This window comes from Typopeltis vanoorti, chromosome 6 (genome assembly GCF_054136105.1).
Source record: "Typopeltis vanoorti isolate ZY-2024b chromosome 6, IOZ_Tvanoo_1.0, whole genome shotgun sequence".
NCBI lineage: Eukaryota > Metazoa > Arthropoda > Arachnida > Uropygi > Thelyphonidae > Typopeltis > Typopeltis vanoorti.
In genome coordinates, this window is record NC_143554.1 from 77,589,579 (window position 1) to 77,614,281 (window position 24,703).

General features: G+C 35.4%; 1 protein-coding gene across 3 annotated transcripts in view; it reads left to right on the forward strand.

Moving 5' to 3' along the window:
• LOC150105598 (sodium-coupled monocarboxylate transporter 1-like) overlaps positions 1-23,832 on the forward strand; it is a 30,484-nt gene extending 6,652 nt beyond the window's left edge. For all 3 annotated transcript variants that reach the window (XM_090394269.1, XM_090394268.1, XM_090394267.1), the window contains exons 3-14: positions 1,845-2,210; positions 3,540-3,605; positions 3,792-3,911; positions 5,195-5,349; positions 7,474-7,614; positions 16,452-16,587; positions 18,027-18,231; positions 21,182-21,336; positions 21,774-21,979; positions 22,394-22,491; positions 22,730-22,814; positions 23,667-23,832. In XM_090394269.1, coding sequence (XP_090250395.1) covers positions 1,869-2,210; positions 3,540-3,605; positions 3,792-3,911; positions 5,195-5,349; positions 7,474-7,614; positions 16,452-16,587; positions 18,027-18,231; positions 21,182-21,336; positions 21,774-21,979; positions 22,394-22,491; positions 22,730-22,814; positions 23,667-23,697 — 1,740 coding nt within the window. In that variant the 5' untranslated portion in view covers positions 1,845-1,868 and the 3' untranslated portion in view covers positions 23,698-23,832. The remainder of the gene's footprint in view (positions 1-1,844; positions 2,211-3,539; positions 3,606-3,791; positions 3,912-5,194; positions 5,350-7,473; positions 7,615-16,451; positions 16,588-18,026; positions 18,232-21,181; positions 21,337-21,773; positions 21,980-22,393; positions 22,492-22,729; positions 22,815-23,666) is intronic.
• The last annotated feature ends 871 nt before the right edge of the window (positions 23,833-24,703 follow it).

The window sequence follows — 24,703 nt, forward strand, 5'->3', positions numbered from 1 at the left end:
ATCGTGGAGGTGCTCCAACTTTCGAAATATACATACACACGGTAAGTACAGCGTATACGTGTTTGGATAAAATATCAAAATTATGGTAAACGTTTTTTTAAAAAAGGAAACATGAAAAAATAGTTTATTATCGGTAAAATTATATAGTTTGGTATAATACAAAATTACTTAAAAATAAAATCCATTATCGTGACCCCAATAACGTTCTAAAATAAAAACTATAACAAATGTCATGTCTTTAATTGTAATGTCCAAATATTTAAAGAGACGGACTAAACACGATAAGCACTACCAACTCTCTACTACTGGCGAAAACTGCATATAAACAACAGTGGAACTGCACGACGGACAGTGCCTCATTACGCTAATAGCTCGCATCTTACTATGACGTGCGTAAGTTTGCGCGCGTAGCAATATGATACTGTGGTAAACACAGTGCTGCTAGCGTCCTTCGCCCTCCTTAGTGCTACAAGATGGATTTTTATTATTTTTTATACAAAATAAGAGAATTGTATAGAATTGTTGATGATAAAATTAAATATTACAAGCAATAAAGAAATTAATAAATATATTTATATATCGAGAAAAATTGGGGTGCTGCAGTTTCGCAGTGCCTATGCACGAGCCGCCCCTGTACGCGACATGCAGAAACACAGTCATACATCTGAGAAAGATTTGTTGCCGAAAGTAAGTTACTTTTTGTATGAGAAATGCTACAGTAAGAAAGCACATTGCTCCTTTGTCTGTCCAGATTGAAATATAAAGTTCGAAATGAACTGTGGGAAACAATTTTTCAGAAAGAAAAAAATAAAATGGAATTTAAATACTGCCAGGTTGATATTAATAATAACAGATGCCCGAGAAATGTTCAATGACAATCACAAATGCACTGCTACACTCTTCAGTGATCGTTGTGAAAACAACAATTTTGAGAATGTTTTATAGATGGAATATTATAGTTATTGAGCTACTCAAACCTCACTACAGGCCGAGGTGGAAGAAATAGTGAGACTTAATTGCACTTCTTATCCATGTTATTCAACGGGTGTTACAGAATCGTAGCCAGATTTAGCTGGATTTCTGTAGACGTCATGGCCGGTTGGGGGATTAAATCCAGGCTGTCTTCTGTTACCAGCAACAGAAGACAGTCCTTTTAATTTCATAATTCAAATAGCATGGGTGCTGTATAAGTTAATGTTTGAATTATCGGAAAACACTACAACACGCACAATATAAGGTGGCCTAATATATATAATGTGTGTGTATATATACATATTTTATAGTCCTTTATTTCTTAATGTGTATTTTTAAATTCAGTAGTGTTAGTACGTTGCTCAAAAATGTGCTTTCTAAAATTTGTGTATGAGGAGATTCCCCATGGTGGCATCAACGACCAAAAATTTTTGAAATGAATACGCGCGTTGTCTAAACAGAAATTCTCTTCTCGTAAACACCTAGGAAGAAATTTCATAGATAAATGTTTTCCAGAGGCTGACTATTAATTTTAACATTGTGTGGTTGGTCACATGACAATATCAAAAACATTTTGAATCACACTGGAAATTAAAACGCAAGACTGTAATTTGAAGGAAACTTTTCTAGTTCCTTAACTGTTTATTATGAACTGGTATTCCAGCATTTCCAGTTCTTAAACTGAACAGTTCAAAGAAATCTACCAACTGACCTCACGCAATAATATCGGTTACGATTCAGGATCACGAAATGGCTACAGTTTCCAAGTATACTCCATTCTATGCCTTAAATTTCCTGTTAGGCCTACCTGCAAAGGATTTATTTATATTTTTATTATTGAAATTACTTATTCTTTCCTTTTCTCTTTGCAGATTTACTAAGACATATCCACCAAGATGCCTACGAATTTCAGTCTAGGAGTGGTTGATTACGTTATTATAGCCGCTGCTCTTCTCATATCCATCGCTATTGGAATCTACACGAAGCTTACAGGCGGGAAGCAGACGACAACGGAAGAATTCTTACTGGGGGATAAGACAATCGGCATTATTCCTATTTCCATTTCTTTCATGGCCACGTCCTTATCAGGCACAGCAATTTTAGGAATTCCCTCCGAAGTATATAGATTTGGAGTTGATCCGATATTCTTTATTTTATCATATGATGCAGGAGCCATCTTAGCAGGATTTCTTATTTTGCCAGTTGTTTGTAGCGTTACACAATTCACAATTAACGAGGTATTTCTAATGTACTTTATTTCCAATAATAGTACAATTATTTATAATTTGTTTACCCATTTTTATTAAACACTTCTATTAAACGACTGAGACATGGTTGATAATCCAAAATAATAATCAGTAATATTTTAATTTTTTCACACCACTGAAAGAAGTAAAAGTCATATTTTATGTAATGTCAGATAAGAGACGTACAGAACTTTAATGCTTTGGGTGGATAAAGGCGACGTTTAGGATGCAGGTTCAAGGAATACAGCGCAATCGCTAGAACAAATCAAAATGGTAAAGTTCAGTAATTTCCATTTAATATCAAATTAAAATAACTCATTTTAGTTGGTATAATTTGTGATAGTCGCGATCCTAATTTAAGTTTATTCATCAAACTTTACTTTCTAGGGGGACTGTTGCCTCTAAAACTATTCATTAAGCACTGATAAGAACTAACTTTGCAAAGAGGTCAGTCATGAATTGAACCCCAAAACTGAAGTTATTATTTTGGAAAAGTTCACGAATTTCGAATTTTCTGTCAAGAAGAATATTTATTACTTACACTAAGTTGATTATCGATTGAATTTTCGATAAATGTTATGAATTTATCGAAACCATGAGCCTATAGTCAGAAATGACAACAGCAGAATCATAAATTAAAAAAGATTGTAACTCTTTTCGTTGCCAATGAGGTTGATTGACTAATGTTGTTTCTTGGGGAGAACGAAGAATCTTCTCACTGGATATTGTTGACTGACATTTCAAAAGTAAGTTTAAATGAGATAAATTTATATAGACGCTTATCCCAATTGTCATGATCTCTACCTGAAAGAGTCATAAACGTGCAGATCTCCTCATTTTATCTTCCCCTTAATATTAAGTGAATGGTCTTTCACGTCCGAGTAATTTAGCTTTGCTTTGTAACACGTACTTCTCTAGAATTCGGATAATTTAGAGATACCTCAAGTGGAGATAATTTATCTTACATCGAATGGTACTGCTAGCTATATAAATGAAAGTAACAGCTTCACTGTTATCCCAGTAGGTTAACAAAATAGACAACATATTTGCTGTCTCATATGCAAAATAATATGGAATATAAGATTAAACTAAATTCCAATCCCAATTATCAAACATTTTCTGTTAATTGCCCATTTAATAAGTGTTGAAAATAATTTATAAACGTGAACTATTACTTTATCGCTTCTTTTCTAGCAGTTATTTTATTCATGTTTTTAAATTGTGATTACGTCTTATACTTTAGTAAGCATCTCTTTAACATTTATATGCCAACTGCATATAAGAAAGAATCATATAAAAATTCAACCTATTATTTTTCAGTATTTAGAGAAAAGATTCGACAAACGAATCAGGATGCTCTCCTCCATTGCGTTTTTGATTCAAGCTGTAAGTATTCTTGTAAAAAGAAAATACGATAAGGTTAAAAATACTCTAATGCCATGTAATTATATTCAGGGAAAACTCCAAACAAAGTTGTGAATATTAATGTAGAATCATTGGTAGTAATAGATTTTATACATGAGATATTTCGTGTATTTCTGTTTAAGTCGATTATTTCTTTTGTTTTTTCAGATTTTGCATTCTGCTGTTGTGTTGTACGCTCCCTCGGTTGCTTTGAGTAACATAACAGGAATGACAGATTGGGTATCAATAGTTATTGTAGGGGCGGTATGCACTTTCTACTGCTCAATAGTAAGTCGATTTTTTGGCATGTCCATATAAAATCTTATCCTGGTTTATGTCAGGATCCCCCCCCCCTAAAACTCTTCCTGCACACACACACACACACACACACACACACACACACACACACACACACACACACACACACACACACACACACACACACACACACACACACACACACACACACACACACACACACACACACACACACACACACACACAAATTATAACTACTTTCATTATTGCTACGCTACCATTTCTACGACTCAATCGGATTGGTAACAACAATATCTTGTTGCATTCACCACGTCTTGTATTAAATTTTTGTGTCCTTCTTGCTTAACCTAAGTTATAATTGGATATAATTATTCAATTTATTATAGCTAACACGTGTTTTATTATTTGTTGTAATTTGCAAAAGTGCTTTAGGAAATTTTAGGAGTTATATTTAGGATTACAGCTTGCAATGCTTGATTATGTTTCCTATAATGTACGTATAAAGACCAACATTTTTCAGTACTCTTTTTTATTAGATCTGTTCTTACTTAAGTATAATAGCTTGAAAACAAAATACAATAATATCATGTATTTGTGACTATTATCAACAAGCAATACTTGAAATATGTTTGATTTCATATGCTAATGTTTACATGACAACAGTAAGTTCTGCTTATTCATAATAGACAATGTGCATGTTTCTGTTATTATATGTAAGATATTCCATATAGACAATGCATTTTTTTAAGAAAATTGCTTCATTAAAAGAATGCAACGGGATATGTGAGCTAAACGTTCCAATGTCAGATGTATACATTTTAAAGTTCGAAATTATCACAATGAAGACAGAATTAGAAGTGAGGAAACAAGCAAGTCAGGATTACTAACAACCACCTATGGACAATGTCATTTGGAAGGCTTCATGGCAAAAATATTTATAGACACTATATTAAAGTGATTGTGTCATTCTACTAGAAGGACACAATCAATTGTGTCATTGCTAAGCCATTTCATCGTATCATCTTGTTGCCTCTTTGTTTTTGGTTAGTTTGTTTGCAAAATAAAAATAACAGAATCTTACTAAATTATCTTCATATGAAGGAATGTTTCCAGACATTCATCCTACAGAGAGAGAGAGAGAGAGAGAGAGAGAGAGAGAGAGAGAGAGAGAGAGAGAATAATAAGGAGATTCTTTCGTGTTTGCAATTGCTTTCACAAAAAATAATATGCTTTGTTATAGGAATAAAGTCACACGAAAAGAGATGTTCCAATACGAACTGTTTTTTTTCCAGGGAGGAATGAAGGCTGTGATGTGGACTGATGTGTGTCAAGCTGTTCTCATGTTTCTTGCTGTATTTCTAATAATAGGAAAAGGGTCAGCTGATATTGGAGGGTTCGAAAATGTGATTGATATCGGATACAGAGGAGATCGGATACATTTTCCAAGGTAAATATAAAGCGAATATTCTTATGTCTAACAAAATTAAGTTACGTAGTTGCTAACGTTTCTTATTGATTCTGTGTTGATTATTTTTTATTACAAAATATCTTACAGTTGTGAAATTTTGTAAGAAGATGTGTGCTCAAAAAACATTTGTTTAATTAAAAATGTAGTCGAAAATCATTTTCATACAAGGTATATTTTCTCATCAGAAGTATGCTCAGAAAGACGTAGCGACATTGACTTGAATTAATCCACATGCTATTGTAGGGAATTACATTTGGGCGATAATTAATTTGTCCTTGAGGTCACGTGATCCTTTGTGAAAGCTGGTGTGTTTTTATTATTGTGCATTGAGTTGAATCCAATAGCATGCATCTGAGAATAAATGAGAACACATGCGTTGCACGTACAGTTATAATTATTGATTGCATCATAAACAAATTAATTAATGTAAATTGTATTTGCTAATGACAAAGGTAGTAGAACAAGGATTTTGGGAATAGGTCCAGTCCTTTCAACTGTAAAAAATGACCTTATCAATGTCTAATTTAAAGAACATCACGTCAGCAAACGACTACCAAGTTCGATCATGACAAGGCAATTTTTGATTCCATTTCACAACTCAGACATTCTGGAAAGATGAAGGAAGTGCTGGCATAAACAAAACACGGGAGCATTCAATATGCCAAAAGAAGTATTCGAAATGTATTCAGCAATGAACAACAGCAATGACAGTCTAATTTTCAGAAGATGACTTCATTAATTATCTAAAAATAAAACTGCTATTTTTTGCAATATGCTTCGAACAGAACTCCGACGAATTGTAAGTAAAATTTTTCGTTATGGGGTTTGTTTAGGATTTACGGCCGAAGTAATGGAGGTTATAAGGCCAGTTTATTATGTCCGTAAGCTGCCTCTGTTCCTCTAGCTGGCTTGTCTGTTGAGGCTAATTGATTCAAAATTGAGGCTAAAATGATCAAAGATGTCTCCGAACCAAAGCCAGACATTCGTGCTGAAAGCGGTGATGATGAAGCTGGGCAAAGAGGATTGCTCAGCATCAGAGAGTAAGGACGTGGGCGGATTATTGCAGTATAAATAATGTTTAGAGACTACAAAAACTGCTGTTTTTCGTTGTCCGTAAAAAACAAAAGGGATAACAAATAATTTCTCTTTTGTTGTCCCTAATTTATTTGACCATCGTTTTTATAAAATTTTCTATATGTTATTGACAAAATATCAAAATTAATTATTTTTATCTGATTACAATTCACATATTGTTGTAGCCTATAATATATTAGCATTGCGAATCGGATGAGTATTTTTAATTATTAATATTTTTTAATTTGCTTTAATTTTTAAATAATTCGCCAACCTTGCTCTTCTGACTAAAGATGAAGGTTTTCCAAGCTACTTCATCAATCCCATGTAAACAGGGAAATCAAAGAAGGCGGTGTTTGTATGGAGCTCTTCTCCTTCCTCCTTTCACAAACATTATAATTTCTGATGATAAAGAAGATAAATACGAGTACGCTATGTAGAACATTCATCAACATCTTATGGTCCCAGTTTCTAAAAACAGTTTGGTTTCTAAACAATGTCATTTTCTACAATGATTATAATTTTTAATTGGCAATTTACTCACTATTTAATATGCAGAGATGGAAACATATGATACTCTGAATGATGCTTAATAGCTTACAGTATTAATGTTACGTAGGTATTGATTCCAAATAACTTTGAATCCGTTCAAAGTACACTGCCGATAATCTGATAATTAAAATCTCGGGTACTTCTCTCGAATTATGTTTTATAAAATTTTGCAGAATTGAACAGTAGCATACGAATGGTCCAACCATGGCTCCACGGTTGTCTTGAACCACGAAATTCATTAATGTACTAAATAAAAGTAAATTATTCGCCTATTGTGTGTGTGTGTGTGTGTGTGTGTGTGTGTGTGTGTGTGTGTGTGTGTGTGTGTGTGTGTGTGTGTGTGTGTGTGTGTGTGGAATTCGCCACCAGTAACGGACGGTCTTATTACTCATAATAAGGTAATAAGATTTTTAGATTATAAAAATCGCCATATGGTGATCTTAGTTTGATAACTGCATTTCACTTTTCCATTTTTAGTCTTAAATTTGACCTCACAAAACGATACACTTTGTGGAATTTGCTGATTTCTTCTTCCATCATTGGTGCCTCGAATATTGGAACCAATCAAGCGAGAGTACAAAGGATTCTTGCTGCCAAGTCATTTTATCATGGAAGATGGTAAGTCCAACAAGATCTCATAATTATTCTCACAGAATGCTCTGATATATTAAGAAAGTAATTTGTAATTTTAAATGCAAATCATTGTCATAAGTCCCTATTATATTCTTTTTCTTCTTTTAATAAGTAGGTCTGTAAGGTTTTATTGATACTTTTTTTTGGCCATTGAATCATAAACTTCCAATTTTGTCTGTTTAAAGAATGATTTCGTTCATTAAATGTTCACTCAAAGTGTTAAAGCTGTTGAAAGATGTTAAAGATATTACAGATGACTTCGATAAAGGTTCATTAATACCCTTAATGAAGTTTAATGAAATTAGCTCCTAAATTGCTCAATTTCTATTTCATTTTTATAAAAGTAGTGCTATGAGACATTAGAAGACAATCCCGAAATTGAATTTATCTAAGGAGGAAGTGGACATCTGCATACGTTGAGAAAAATCACTTTCGTGTATTGAATTAAATTAAAATTAATGTAAAGAAACCCATTTTGTAATATTTAGCAAAATAGTAGCGAATTAGTCTAGATTAAATTCTTAAATTAAAATTTTCATAATTTTTCTATCCCTTTCATGCAACTATGTTTTACCCTGTACTTCTTAGAAATTTAATATCAGTTAGCAACTGTAGTGTAGCTACTAGTGAACCAGTCGATCGTCTATATGTACATCAATATCAATGAAATTATAGCAGATATCTGGAATAAATTGCATTTTTTTGTGCAGGGCATGGTATTATATGTTTCATCATGCCACCAACAGATGGCCTTATGTCAACATCGTTTACGAGATGACAGAACAAAAAACAATTACCCTTGGTAGTAGTCAGAAGCATGATTTTATTATTATTATTATTATTAGGAGAGGCCTCCAGGGAGTCAGGGACTCATCGAGGGAGGCCACATACTACACGCACTAGCTATCATACTTGTTCTTGAATTCATTGACACTGCTTACACTCACAACATCCAATGGAAGTCCATTCCAATCAGGCACGACCCTATGAGAGAAAAATCTAGACCTCACACCCTTCTTGTCGGCCTTCATTCTCAGCTTCCAAGGATGCTCAAATGGATCATCACTTGATAGGTGACGCCTGTCAATAAGTCACTTTAAACTTGTGCTCCCTCATTTTATCGTAGCTGCAAGTGCTTTTTGTGCAAAATAAGCAGTAAACGGAAAACTAACAGAGAGTACCAGGGAGCTGGTTACTTCAGCATAGCTCGTAAGTACCCATAGTCCATCAAATCAGTTATTTTTTACAAATAAAAAATATCCACGTGAAAGCGCCCGTTATGCCTACTGTGCAAAGTAAAGATGGCAGCAAGAAAGGCTAACAACGGAAGATTACCTCGAATCCCGTCAGCGTAGCCCTGCCGACCACCACTAAACCAAATGCCAATACGAAGTGTTGCAACTGTGAAACCGAAGTTACCAAAAGAAAAAAAAAAAGTGTATTGTGCAATTTCTGTTTGCCACTGTCTACATACTCCATGTGCGAAAATAGATGAATCAGCGCACAAGCTTTTTACCGATCTCAAACTGCTTTATTTCTATACGATTTGCATTCCTTACATAAAACAGCTAATAAACGTAGCCAAACATGTTGAAAACACCCAAATGTTAATGCCATAATACTAACACCTTAACTTTAACAGATTAATACTATGAACAATACCTTCTTCTCCAAAATCCAAAAGTTGGAATCTAAGCTCGAGATACTGCGACGACCGATCTCACGTGCACCTGTCCCTGCTAACGAACTTCGCGAACTAATCACATCAACGGCACACGAGTCGCTCGAGGCTGAAAATAAGAAACTCAACGCCGTTATCCTGAACTTTCTGACGGAAAACGGTAAAACAATAAAAGAAGACATCGAAAAACTAGCACAAGATTTTTGATCCCAGAAATATAGTCAAATGCCATAGTTTCGGACTCATAAACAAAAGAAAGGACGGAACGAACTTTCCAAGTCTCGTGAAAGCGACCTGCAACACACCCACAAACACATCCAAAATTCATAATGGCAATAAACAATAAGCTAAAGGACACTTGCCCCTATTCACGCGTACGTGCTCGACCTGATTTAACGCCCAGAGAGAGAACAAAGACGACAACTAGAAGAAAAACGCCAAAATGGAGCAACAGTTGGATCATAGACTACAAAAACCAAACTAGTGCAAAAACTAAGTGACGCCACTAGTAGACACCAAGGACACCAGTATGCAGGCACTACATAGGAAACGTGCAGTCCCTTGTGGTCAAATCCATGCATCACAGAACCTTGCATATCCACTTCACCAATATCCTTAGTCTCAACTCCAACCTTAATAGCATCCACTACCATCTGCAGTTCACCAGGCTTTCCCAATATATGCGTCTGTGCATATATCTGCTGTCAAGTGCTCTGCCAGAGATCACCTAACCTAGAATCGCCCAACTTCGACCTTTTTTTGACTGAAAATATCCCTTCCCCACTCAGAAAAATTCATTTGCTATCTCTATCGCTCTCCTAATACCAGTAACCATTCTGCGAGTTTTCATTTCCTCTATTTATGGGTTTATTTTCTCCAGTCCCACACTCCTAATAGTGAAATCATTCTCCTGGGTTATTTTAATGTCCATAACACCAATTGGGTTTCCTCTTCTAGTTGTATAGATTCTGCAGATAGAGATGATGAAACATTTGCCATCACTAACGACCTCACACAAATTGTTCAAAAACCGACCATAATACCAGATAAACTGAACCATTCTCCAAATACTAGATCTTTTCCTTACCAATGACCCCCTCCAAATATAGAGTGAATCTCTTAGTACTCATCTCTTCTCCCATGCAACAACGCTTACACAGTCACTTCCACACAAGAGTAGTTTGGCATTGTAACAGTGCTAACTGGGACAGTCTCCGATGCTACTATACTTCATTACCATGGTTGGATTATTGTTTCAGGTCTTCCAGTCCAAACGTATGCACCGAACGTATCACCAAAGTAATCCTCATTGGCAATAAAACATACATTCCCCACACTACTTTGAACTGACATTCCCTATCTAAACCCTGGTTTTCCAAAAGATGTATCAAGACTGTACAAATGAAAAAATCAGGCATGCCACAACTGGCTCAAATAAAGAACCCCATTCTCTTTCAATGCGTATACTGAAGCCAATACTTATGCATGAAAATGATCAATGCTTGTAAAATAGAATTTGAACGGACAAAAAGCAGGAAACTTGCAGCCTGTCCAAATGGAAGCCATGCCTTTTGATCTTTTGCCATGACAACTGATACCCAGATGGCTCAATTGCAACATCACCCACAGAAAATGCTAACCTCCTGGCTTCACAATTTGCTTCTAATGCACACAAAATTTCAATGGCAAATGCCCAAATACACCTGTTGTCTAAATTAGACTCAAAACCGTCTCCTGGCCCTGATCGCATTCCTCCAATTGTCCTGTCCTATGCCGTCTGTACATACTCTCATACTCCACTGGTACATATCCCAAAGCCTGGAATCTGGCCTATGTTCAACCCATTCCTAAAAAGGATGGCAAATCACTGCTATCTAACAACAGCCATATCTCACTAACTTCAGTCCTATCCAAAGTGATGGAGAAAACCATCAACTCTCGACTCCTATTCTACCATGAATGTACCCAGCTATTAAGCGACAACCAGTACGGATTCCATCGATGCCGATCAACAGGAGTTCGAGTTCTACTCTTATACATCACACATGGCTGGACAAATACCATGGAGAAATTTGGCGAATCCGAAGTAGTTGCACTTGATATCTCTAAAGCCTTTGACCGGGTCTGGCGCAAAGGTTTACTAATTACACTCCCATCATTCGGACTGCCTCAGGACTTCTCCAGATGGATTGCCAGCTTCCTGTCTGGAACCGCACTATGTATGATGGTAGACGGTTCCCTATCCTCTCGCCATTCAACTAATGCAGGGGTCCCACAAGGTTCAATTCTCTCACCGACCCTCTTCCTTCTGTATATCAGTAACCTACTTCAGTTGACCTCCAACCCAATACATAGTTTTGCAGACGACGGCACGTTGAACTCCTTCCTCTCATTTGACAAACACTTACCATACACACTTCAACCCACAGAGGAACAACCACCACTGCCCTCAATTCTAACCTCCAAGCCATCCTCCAATGGTGTCTTCATAATCTGTATTCCACTATTCCATCATTTTGAACACTCTCCTTTGTACTCTCTCCAACACATCACAACGGAAACCAAGAGAAAATACCTGTGAACGATAGACCAAGTGAGATCTTATCAAGGCATTGTAAAATAGGCAAAATGACATTCTTATCTTTACATGCGAACGTTCGTTTCAGCATTGCAATTACCGTTTGAGTTGTCTTTGCAATCTTTGATACATGACCCCTGAATTTCTACTTCTTATATGCTAACACTACAAGATTCCTAGCATCATCAGTTTCTTCTAGCCTAATCCCACCAATATAATACGACAATGGATATCTAATCACGCCGAAGTGAATGACTTTACACTGAACTGACATCCATTTTTACACCCCACGATTCCAGCCTATTCAAATCATTCTGCAAATATTGCATATCAGCAGCATTCCTGATTACCCTTCTTATCTTTGCGTGCTCGACCTAAATCCTTCCCAATATCATTTAGGTACAGATTGAAAAACAGTGGACCAAGCACTAATCCTTGCGGTACACCACTGGTTACTTTAAATCTTGAAGACTCACATCCCCACGTATAATACTCTTTGATATCTGTCAAATTTATATATATACTAGGGAGCTACTCCCCCCGTGTTCGGGACTGGTAGGTCGGTTCTCCTTGAATCCTGATGACTTGAAAGGGGAGTTCCATTCCCCTGGCACTTACGGCTCCAAACCCTCCAAGTTCTGGACTGGTAGGCCGATTCTCATTGAATTCTGATGACTCGAATTTTGAAAACTCGAAAGGGGATGTCCTCCCCCTCCTCCTGACGCCATGGCGCCCAACCCCCCAGTTCCGGGCTGGTAAGTCGGTTCTCTGAGCTGGTAAGCTGGTTACTTTTGGATCAGATGCTCGGAGCTTGCTAAACCTTTGCCGCGAGTTGCTGCCACTTCTTGCACTACTTCCGAGTCGTCTTATTATTGCACTACTTCCGAGTTGCCGTCATGTTGCGCTACTTGCTATGACTTGAAAACAGCCATTTTTGTTCAATATTAGCTTGGTCTTATATATCTATAAAAATAGTGCAACGTTTAATATTTTTATATTTAAAAAAAATGTATTATTTTCCTCAAAGTTTTTATATAAAAATAATTACACTACCCACACCAAATTATTATTATTATTATTATTATTATTATTATTATTATTATTATTATTATTATTATTATTATTTACTATTAAATATATATTAAATATATATTATATTAAGGTGCCGAGCAAAAAACGTGACACGAAAACGTTACATAAAAATGCATTTCATTTTATATCTATAGGGTAATAGAAATCTGTTCTATATATTAGCGATAAAACAGTGACAGGAATTGGACTCAGGTCATAAAGTGCATAGACATAGTAACAGGTTTGTGATTAAGAACTCACGAAGCACCTCATGAAGAGTCAAAAGCCTCGTTTGCATATGGAAATGTTTAATGCATTTTTACAATAACGGCTTTTCAACTGTACAAAAGAATAGTCATCATGCTACAACCCGAAAGTCGAAGCATGGTGTGGAACATTAGTCATCAACAGATGTCCTATTTTAGTGTTGAAGATATTTAGTAATGCATTTTTCTACAACTGATTACGTGAAGGCCATGACAGGAGAATTTATACCCATATTTGATGATTCTATGATAGATCTTCGTTTACATCTTTGCAGTCCAGGAAACACAACCAGTGTAGATTGTGTTTCCTATTTAAAATATATAATGATATACATTTTTTCCTAGACTAGTTGCGTTACGTTTTCACATTTCGTAAACGCCTCTTCGTTTGTTTTTCAAACCATTCGCTTAATCAGTTATTTTAATCACACCTTTTTAATGAGAAATTAAGCAAAATAATACACAATTTATACAAGTTTTATTTCATTCCAAATTTGTATTAGTTTTTGAACGTCATTGCAAACTGTACATTTTTACGATTTTATCCAACATTCACTTAATTATTTAAATAATCAACGCCGATAATTCAATCTATTACAACTGCTATCATGTTTTTTTCCAAAAATTATGATTTTTTTCTACGCACAAATCCACAGCATCTGTAAAACACGTGCAATCGATTTATAAAACGCACCGACGACTTTGCTGATTAAATGTTTGAATGCTAATTTAGTAATCTACAACGAGGTATACAAGTTACCTTGTCGTAAGTAACATATAATAATGAATATAATATCTTCGTCTTTATCAATGAAATACTGCGCATGTTTGTTTTGGTATCGGCTTGGTTTGGTCTTTAGAAGAAAGAACAAAATACATCTAATGAAGTTTCTGTGAATTTTTAAAATTATGCAAAATAATTTGTACGCACAGGTGAAAATGTTAAGGATATCTCAGAAAATTTCCAACGTAAATGTACTATCATTTTTATTGCAGTTGCAGATTATCTTACTCTTTTTACTCCCCAGATTTGATATCCAGCGACTTTTGTTTATTTCATTTACATCTTCTAGCCCATAAGTTGTAACTATATTATGGAAACTTTGATCTTATTATGATGATTTAAGAAAGATCTCAAGCAATACTTGTCTGTATTCAGAACATATAATTTGTAAAAATTGTAAAAATTTGTAATTCGATTTTAGAAAAATATATATTCTTTATAAAATCTTAACGCAAATTAATTAAGAAATTAAAAATACTAAACAATTTAATTTTTAAAATAAAAAGTAAAACAAATGAAAATAATTTCTTACACCTCTAATAATTATACATAATATTCATTATTAATATTTTGGAAGTAGTAGTAGTTTCAAGTGACAAACACCCGTGTAGTGACCGGGATAAGAATAGCCCTAACGTAAATCCATGCGTGTCGTAAGAGGCGACTAAATGGACGCAGGGTTTCGAGAGTTTTTGCTCTCTCAGGTCTCTTCCGGAATTTTGCTCCCGGTGAGGGCTGGGAGCTTAGATTTCGGGGGATTTTCCCTGAGAGATGATTTTGAGTCTCTGGGGAGGGTGTTCTCCGCCATGGCGCGTGAGGGGCCCTTTGGTGGATGCTTCTCCTTGGAATATGAGCAGTTCTGCTCGGTGGTTGGGGAGCCCGTCACTGAGTGGAGCCAACGCTGAGTTGGACGGTCTTTCGGCCACTATGGAGTAGTCTAGGGATCGTCCTAATTTTTAGGATCTGCTTTACTTAATAATCTCCGCCGCAAATCCATGCGTGTCGTAAGAGGCGAATAAATGGACGCAGTGATTCGCTCTCTCAGGTTTCTTCCGGAATTTTGCTACAAGTGAGGGGGCTTAGATTTCTGGGATTTTTCCCTGAGAGAGCATTTTGTGTCTCTGGGGAGGGGGTTCTACGGCATGGCCCGTGAGGGGCGTCGTCGGTGGACGTTTTCCCCTGGTATATGAGCGGTTCTTCTCGGTGGCGGGGGGGGGGTCGTCACTGAATGGAGACAACGCTGAGTTAGACGGTCTTTCGGCCACTGTTGAGTGGTCTAGAGATCGTCTTAATTTTTAGAGACGGCTTTACTTAAATATGAGCCCCAATGCAAATCTAAGCATGTCGTAAGAGGCGACTAATTGGACGCAGAGTTCCGAGAGTTTTGCTCTCTCAGGTTTCTTCCGGAATTTCGCTCCCGGTGAGGGGGCTTAGATTTCGGGAGGTTTGCCTGGGAGTGCATATTGAATCTCCGGGCAGGTTGTTCTCCGGCAGGGCCTGCTGAGGGACTTTGTCGGTGGATGCCTTTCCCTGGAATATGAGCGGTTCTGCTCGGTGGTGGGGGAGTCTGTCACTGAGTGGAGCCAACGCTGAGTTGGACGGTCTTTCGGTCACTATCGAGTAGTCTAGGGATCGTCCTAATTTTTAGAGTCGGTTTACTTAATAACCTCCACCGCAAGTCCATGAGTGTCGTAAGAGGCGAATAAATGGACGCAGAGTTTCGCTCCCTCAAGTTTCTTCGGGAATTTTGCTCCCGCTGATTGGGGCTTAGATTTCGGGGGTTTCCCTGAGAGAGCATTTTGTGTCTCTGGGGAGGGGGTTCTACGGCATGGCCCGTGAGGGGCATCGTCGGTGGACGCTTAGACGGCCGAAAAACCGTCTAACTCAGCGTTGGTTCCACTCAGTGGAACCAACGCTGAGTTAGACGGTTTTTCGGCCACTATTGAGTGATATAGAGGTCGTCTTAATTTTTAGAGATGGCTTTACTATAATAAAAGCTCCAATGTAGCTCATGCATGTCGTACAAGGCGACTAAAATGGGTACGCTGGAAGGGTAATGGATGAGAATGCTGTAGTCACTGAAGTTCTAACTGAGGCTCGGCTATTGCTGTTACTCACCTGCCATGATCAGAGCTTTATATAGCTCAACAACACCTTATCCTTCCACTCTCCTCTACAGATAACGGAAAAGATAAAAAGCATTCTTGCTTCGCACTTTAAGCTAGTCCTTATAAGGACTATAAGTACTTTCAAGATGTAGTAAACATTTTTGTTTTTGAAAAGTTAATATATCAAAGATTCTTGTACGTAGTATAAATTGCTGTTTAAATATGTTGATTATTCACATGCAAACCTGGATATTCAAATATTATCATACTGAAGTAAGTTGGAAAAAATATATATAAATTAATAAAAAGTCACAAATATTTTGTTCACCCATAGGGCACTGTTTATAGGAATAGGGCTGATCACATGTTTTTATTTTTCTTGTGTCGCTGCTGGCCTTGTATTGTATGCTAATTTTTACGGATGCGATCCGCTACAAGATTCGAATAGTAATGTGTCGTCTCCAGACCAAGTAAGCAGTAATTAATTTCATAATTTAAAGATTTGTCTACAATATTTAACTAGAGAATATAAACATTCGGGGTTAAGTTAAATATTTCACTATATTTAGGCCGCAGAAATAATTACATTTGGAAAACAACTGACTTCGGGCCTTCACATCGATAGCAGTCTGAAATGGAACTCTCATAATCACATTTTTGAGAAATAAGTTGAGATTCGTAATTAACAGAATATATCATGTTAAAATATTTGTCAATGCATCAGTCTTAAGATGTTTAAACTATTCTTGGGTAAAATAATCACTGCATTATGGATCGCCTGTTTGGGTGGAGATTTCCACATTAATCTGCTTCCTTTGATACGAATAAAAAAACGAGATAATTAGAGTTTTAGCCATTACTAACTTCGCACATCCAATCAATGATCTGTTTGCTGTAACAGAAACTCTATCTCTATGGCTGTATATTATATGTAAGAAAGATAATTGAAAGTGTTTTGGTATATAATGTAGACTATGATTTACGCTGTGGCCGGAACCTGCTGGTGATACTCAAGGCAAAGAAAGATATTTTTCATAAATCCTTTGAATACCTTGTAACAAGCAGCTACAATAATCTCTCAAATGAAATCAAGTCTATAATCTCAGATTATGCTTTCAGAAAAAAGATTTAGAGACTACCTCATGTGGCTAAATAATGTTGACATTTATTTTAAACGTAATGACCTAAACAATAAAATTAAACATTTTATAAACTATAAAAACTATGTGATAATGTACTCTATCCTATTTGTATATATAAGGAAAATATTTTTATTTGTCTATAACAAAATAATCAGCCAAAAATAAATGCAAAATCCAATAGAAAATATGAGTAATACTTGCATTGTATATTTATAAATATTATGTACGCGTGATGAGAATAATAAACTTTATATTGTATTGCATTGTATTTCAAATTATACCATGGAATACAAGATGCATATCATTAACCAGAAAGAACTAGAACTTCCAATTTTAATTGTATCTCGCTTACGCGCTGTGATTGTGTTCCGCTAGTTTTGCATCAGGCCATGTGGGCACAATAACCGTCCGTATTTATCTATCGAACTACGTTAACAACCATTTTTAAAATCGATTGTGCACAGTTACTTACATAACACAGCTCTCTTTTCGAACGCTTGGTTGAATAGTCTTAATTTACACGGTTATTGTGCAAGGAGAAACCGTTCGACAAAGAAGTACAGCGACAAACTGCAAAATGTTGCCACATACCGCTGGAAATCTGAATGATAGTGGGCAACCTCGGGGAATTCATAATTGACTGTTTCTAACTGAAAGACAGCTATTTTAAGTATGGAGGAAGAGAATATATTTATCGTTTACTTTTCAGTATTATTCAAAGCACATTGTAATTAATTATTAGAATAAAATTTCTCAATTTATTTCAGCTTTTTTCGTACTACTCTATGGTTGCGTTCTCTGCCTTTCCTGGACTTCCTGGTTTGTGTGTTTGTGGAATCTTCAGTGCCTCTCTGAGCACAATTTCATCTTCAATCAATTCTTTGACCACGGTGACTGTGGAGGATATTCTTAAACCTTTTCCTGTCTTCAAGCGTATTTCCATGCGAACTGCTTTCCTAGCCAAACTGCTTGGTAAAATTTTTTAATTCTGCTAATGTTTAACGACTTAAATTTATATATTTTCTTAAACTGCTGCCACTGAGTCATAACTATAGTTACTACTTGAATATATCAAGAAAATTACAGACATAATTATAAATAAATAAATATATAAATGAAACACAATACCCTTCTCTCTCTCTCTCTCTCTCTCTATGTCTAAAAATGAGGTATGTAGTTTGATTTCATGTAATACATTTACATGCAGTTTATAAGGCTTATTATACTAATATACCTTATTTATCTTAAAGATCATAAAGAAAAAGCTTAAGACAAGACATATTCACCAACCATTGAGGTTCTTTATCTGTGGACTTCAAAACCGCGGACGTCTCGAGGATACGGTAGTTAGCCCTATTCCTCTCGGTGTGTCTTATGTCTGGGGATGCGTGTGTTTACAGGGCCTGTTTACCTGTTCTGGGAGACGAAAAAGCCAAGTTTCAGGGTGAAAGTGGGCTTTCATCAATCTCACAGCTGTATTTATATTGCGATTCTGCAATACTCTAAGAACCTGCAATTCATCCATCCCTGTTCCCACATTAGTGTCTGTCAAATATTTTAAAACAGCAACTTCACTAGGATGATATAACCTTGAAAAGTGGTCACTGGGTACCTCAACTATTTTATCCACTTCTGCCTCCTCATGATGATCATCATTCATTAAGGTTAATCTTCCATAACTATTCGTTCTTCCTCTTACTTGCTGCATAACGCAAGAACCCTTTTGGGATTTCCTTTGGTCTGCTCTGCTAGATTCGTCTTATAATCTGATTTCACCTTTCTTGCCTAAGCCTTATACTGTTCGAGAGTTTGCTGGTCACCTTTGTCTTTATATACCCTCCACAGCAGTTTCCTCTTCTGCAGTTCGTGCTTAATGATATCATTCATCCATCTAACTCCTACCCAATTAACTCTCCTTATCCTACGTATACAACTTAATACTGCTTCCTGTAGATGACCCTTAACTATATCCCATGCACTACTAACATCCTTACCTTGCGTTTTTTATGCCATGGTACAGATTTAAGCTTCTTCCTTAGCTTGTCATCATCACCCGCCTTGTAGTTTCACAATTGCCCGTTCTTGACAGAATATTTCTCATGTTTTACAATCTCCCAAGTCATGACTGCATGGTCACTTTCACCAATTGGAGGCAATGTTGTCACCTTGGTTATGGATAGCTATTTTGATCATATGACCAGGTCGAGTATTCTCCCACGCGTAGTCCCTCCTATCACATGCTACCTTAAATAACTATCCCTCAGCAGGAGTATAAATTATGTTGCCTTTCTGCCATGTGATCTTTATTCCTTCCAGTCTATATCTCCATAGTTGAAGTCTCCCATAATAATCAATCTACCTGTACTAATTTGGCGATGCATGTCTTCCAGATCATCCATGGAAGACCCCCCCCCCTGGCCTATAGCAACAACTAACTGTATATTCTGTCTTACTGGCTTTAATTTCACACCAGATTGCTTCAAATGAACAGCCATCCTCCTGCCGTTTCCTTTTTGTTTTGGAGACAGTTAGGATGGTGGCTTTATTCATCTGCTATCATCAGCAATATTCCTCCACCAATCCTGTCTTCTCTATCTTCCCTGAAAATATTAAACCCTTCACATTTAATCCCTGTAGCTACATCATCTGCTGTGAGCCAAAACTCACTATTGCCTATAACTTTTAGCAAGGTTGCACTAACCAATGCCAAAAACTCCTTCATCTTGCTTCCGATAATTCTGGCATTAGCTTATAGAAACTGCAATTTTCCTTTAGTTCCAAACCCAACGTTACTTTCTGAATTGACTACCCTATTAAATATTTTCGCTTGAGAGATAGATTCCTCACTTGGTCATTCTGAATATCACGCGCTTCATGGGTGCCTTCACACAACTTGCTTCCACCCTAATTGCTTAAGTTTTCTTGAATTTGCATTTCAGCATGCTCGGTGAACAAAGCTATCTCCAGACAACTGAAACCAAACTATTGAGATGCAGTCCATAATTAGGATTAGAGTTAGAATATATTCTAATAACTAGAATTAGCATGACGTTTCTTATTGCTAATAAATCTCGTACCGTTGATTGGTTTATATACATTCAATCAGTTTATCGAGTGGACTGCTGATAAAAATTGAACATGCAAAAATACTCTCAAAGAATGACCTATAAGACTTCATTTCGGCGATGTAAATTAAATAGAAACCTTTATCAAATGCATTAATAAAAGGTGAATATACAATGCAAGTCCGATGCCGATCCTATATAGCACATTAATATTAATACCGTTAGCAGGACATGGGTTACATAATATAGACACTACACATGCAACGTTTATTGGCGACTTCAGTTATCTAGTAGGGAATGTGATACTATCACATTCCTTACTAGACAAATACACACTCATCCACACCCTCAGTGGGATTCCAAACCATAGGAGTTGGTAGGAGAGAAGATATGCTAATGACTCGGCAAACAAGGCTGGCATAAAAGTATGAAATGAAAAATAGATTTATTTTGAATGGATAGAAGAATAAAATCAAGAGATAAATAATATATTAAAGATTTTAATAATGGCTTGAACAATTGTGGAATATTGTATCAGACAACAAATACATTTTCCAAATTACATGAATGTTAATTAGGTAGTTTATAATTCTTTTTGGATCTATAAAATGACGCGTATTGAATAATATAGGCAGCGTTTGAAGAAGCTTTCAAAACTTCAATGAAAGAATAATTTGTTATAATAATGAGGTGCAGACATGTAATATATGATGCATGTATGTGTGTGTGTGTGTGTGTGTGTGTGTGTGGGTGTGGAATTTGAAAGGAATTTGAACTATAGGTGATGAAATCAAATTTTAGTACTCGAAATATTTGTTAAAAATCGTTTACTGTTTTATTTTTCTCTCTTCATTCAGCTTTGTTTTATGGACTGCTGTGCATCTCCTTGGCGTTCGTGGCTGGTTTATATGACGGAATCGTTCAAGCAAATCTGATTATGCTGGCAATGATAGGAGGACCAATGTTGGGTTTATTCATTCTTGGTATATTCACCATCAGGACAAACCACAAGGTGATAATTAAGAAAAAGCCTTTCAACGTACATAAATGAACTCTGGAAAACAGGGTTTTGAATTCAATTCTTAACATAAGAATTTAACTACAGAAAATTATTTCTTACAAAAATTTCAAGTATACTAGGGTTTCATCAGACTTTGTATTTCCTTATTTCCTAAGCACAATGCACTGAATTATAATACTCCGTTAGATTATAATTCAGGAAGCTCTGGGGGGAATCCCCAAATGTTTAATATATATTGAATAGTTCGGACTAGACATGCGCAGATTGATTCCTAGGGATGAACCAATTTATTTAAAGACCATTTCGGTAGAAAATGAAACTCAGTGGCACAAGAGAGTGTAATTTTTACAATAAAAATTTGAAAAAAAAAGTAAGAAATGAAATATAGAAGTGAGGGTGTCTGTAAGAAATTCTTTCTTATCTTTTAGGGTGCAATGATTGGAGTGATAGCTGGGATTGCGTTCGCTGCTTGGATTGGCTTTGGAATTGCATCCACTCGACTCAAGTCTTCAGAAATTTTACCATTATCAGTGGACTCGTGCAATCACACATTCATCAACAGTAGTTTACCCACAGCAACGCCACCACTAATTTATGCCAACGATTCATTGGAGACTAACAGACTACAAGAACAGTAAGTCATTATATTCAAGGAAGATTTTTAGTGCACAGCAATAATAAGAAATTATTTAAAATCATCTTACTTAGCTATAAACAATAAAATTATAGAATAAAGTAGTCTTGAATATATAGCATTATGACGATAAGTGGATCAATTACATAATTTTAAATACAGGACTTAAAAGATTAATTAATTTATATATATATATTTGCTTTTTTTAAGAATAATTTCGATTAGCTTTTATTGTTTTTCATTAATTGTTTTGTGAATTTAAAAAGAGAACACACTTGTACACAAATCACATAACGCAATTAATTTTTTGTCATTAATAAATTAATGAATTTTATTTTGGCGAATAAAATACAAGAATTAATCATGCGCGAATTTTGATATGATGTTACAGATTTATGTTTATTTGAACTTTAGGTATGTATTTCCGTTATACAAAGTGGCGTTTATGTGGATTGGTTGTTTTGGATTAGTGACAACAATGGTGATTGGGTACCTGATTAGCGTCCTAACAGGTCAGAATTTCATGATTTCGTTTTCGTATTAAAAAATAGTTGAACACATTTTATCATTAATTTGCGAATTTAAACAAATTTACTAATTAATTACGTTTAAGCTTCCTGCCAAACTCTCTGAACATTTCATCGAGGTACCACACCTAACCAGACCCACCCACCAACACACACACACACACACACATGTATTTATAAAAAGTTTTGTTGATAAATAAAAACATTCATTTATTGTGTGTAGGTTCCGATGAGAAGATTGAACCAATCCTCTTAAGTCCATGGTTAAGAAAGCATCTTAAAGTTAGAAACGAAGACACAAAAGAGTGGTAAGATTTCACTTCTTTGTATGTTCAAGAGTAGTGAGGAGTAAGAGAATTTTGAAGTTCGTGGTAACGAACGATAAGTAGTATAACAGAAGCACTTTTTTTATGCACAGCACGTTAAAATCAAACTAACACCCGATTAATTATCAATGTCTATCCCTGGGCCTTATAGTCTCTTATTTAATTCTTTAGATTATCACTGAGATGAAACAAGTTAAATCCGTATATTCTAATTTGTGAATACCAGTAAGCTACGCTTTCTTATGTGACTTAGAGAAAGATAACTCAACAGAATGTTCTTATCCAAATATTTACCTTGCAATGAAAGAACTTTCTACCAAACACCTTGCGAGTAGCACATTTCATTAGTAGTTGTCCTGATAGTTAGTCGTAGAGTTACCATTATAATAATATTATAATAAAGTCTTTGAATAGAGTTTAGATGGTGATATTTTATTTTATTTTTGTATATTTTTTGGATGACGTAGATACACCCGCATTAGTACAACCAAAAAGTCAGTAATTTTTTTTTTTTAAAGTACTGAATTTGTCAGACCCTGAAATAACTCATTTAAGACTGGGCCATTCAACTGTTTTCAAATTAATTTATTACTATTTTTTTTTTCATTTGTGATATTCCGATATACTCTCAGAAGATCTTTTAGCTGTTTGTTGGAGAAAACAATTTTGACATTTTAAATGTACAGTTTTACATTTTTCTTTTTTTTTTTTTCATTTTAATTTATGTTCTTACACATTTTACTTTTTCTTAGATTTATCTATTTATTTTTGAGTAAAATAAGTATTATTTTAAAAATAAATATACACTGATAGAAATTTTATTTTGTTTTTCAGGAAAGACCCCAGAGAAATTCCACTACTTTAAATGGAATTAAATTTAAAAAGAAAAAAGAAGTGTTTTTAAACGGCATTGTGCATTGTAAATAGTATTACACAATAAGGAAATAAATTGCTATTTTGTAAATAGAATGTTTTAAATAAATACATTATGTAGCAACAATTATATAGAAAAATCTCATTATGAAGCTCATGGTATTTCAAATTATTTACTCAGTACCCTCCTCCCTTCTGGAATCGAATTCATATTAACATGAAAATCTTTGCTTAAAATTACTCACAGAATCATTCCCCGAAGTTTGACAGTCCCTCCTAGTTATAAGAAATATCCGGTTGGATACATGTTTCTTTCAAATAAATCAACTCTTTCCATTATACTGCAGACATGTTTAACTATGCTTATTTGCTAGATTTTAAGGACTTTCAAAGTTTCACTCGTAATCAAGGGTTTAGTTGGAAGTCGTCTAATATATTTAAATGAACAACGCTGATTAAATTAAAAAACACTTTGCTATGATGAATAAACGTCAGTCTGAGGAAAAAACCATTTACACAATAAGCGAGCATCATATATTAATTGATATTTCTATAATTGCGATTGATTTGTGCTGCCATCTATTTTGCATTTGTTACACTATTTCTCTGTGATGGTCTCAAACCGCAAACACTTATCCTCAACTTTAATTGTATATATAAAAGGGCTACAAAAATGTTCTGCTTCGAAATTATGACAAGAGAAATAATCTGACTTATCTAAATTTCTTCGATGATTTTTCTAAAGAAGGTGAAAAAAGAACAATATAAATCTTAAAGCAGAAAAAAAAAGGCAATTGAAGAAATCGAAGTTAAAAAATGCTAAACATAAAATGCAAGGAAACCTCGCTTAACGCAAATTCGATATGCGCTATAATAAGTTAGTGAAATGATACCATTTCCCGCATTAAACGAGTGATTAATCAGTTAACGCGATTTGAAATTATTTACTTTTTGGTTGCCAATCTGCTGCCAGCGGAAAAGCTGGAAGTCATTAAAAA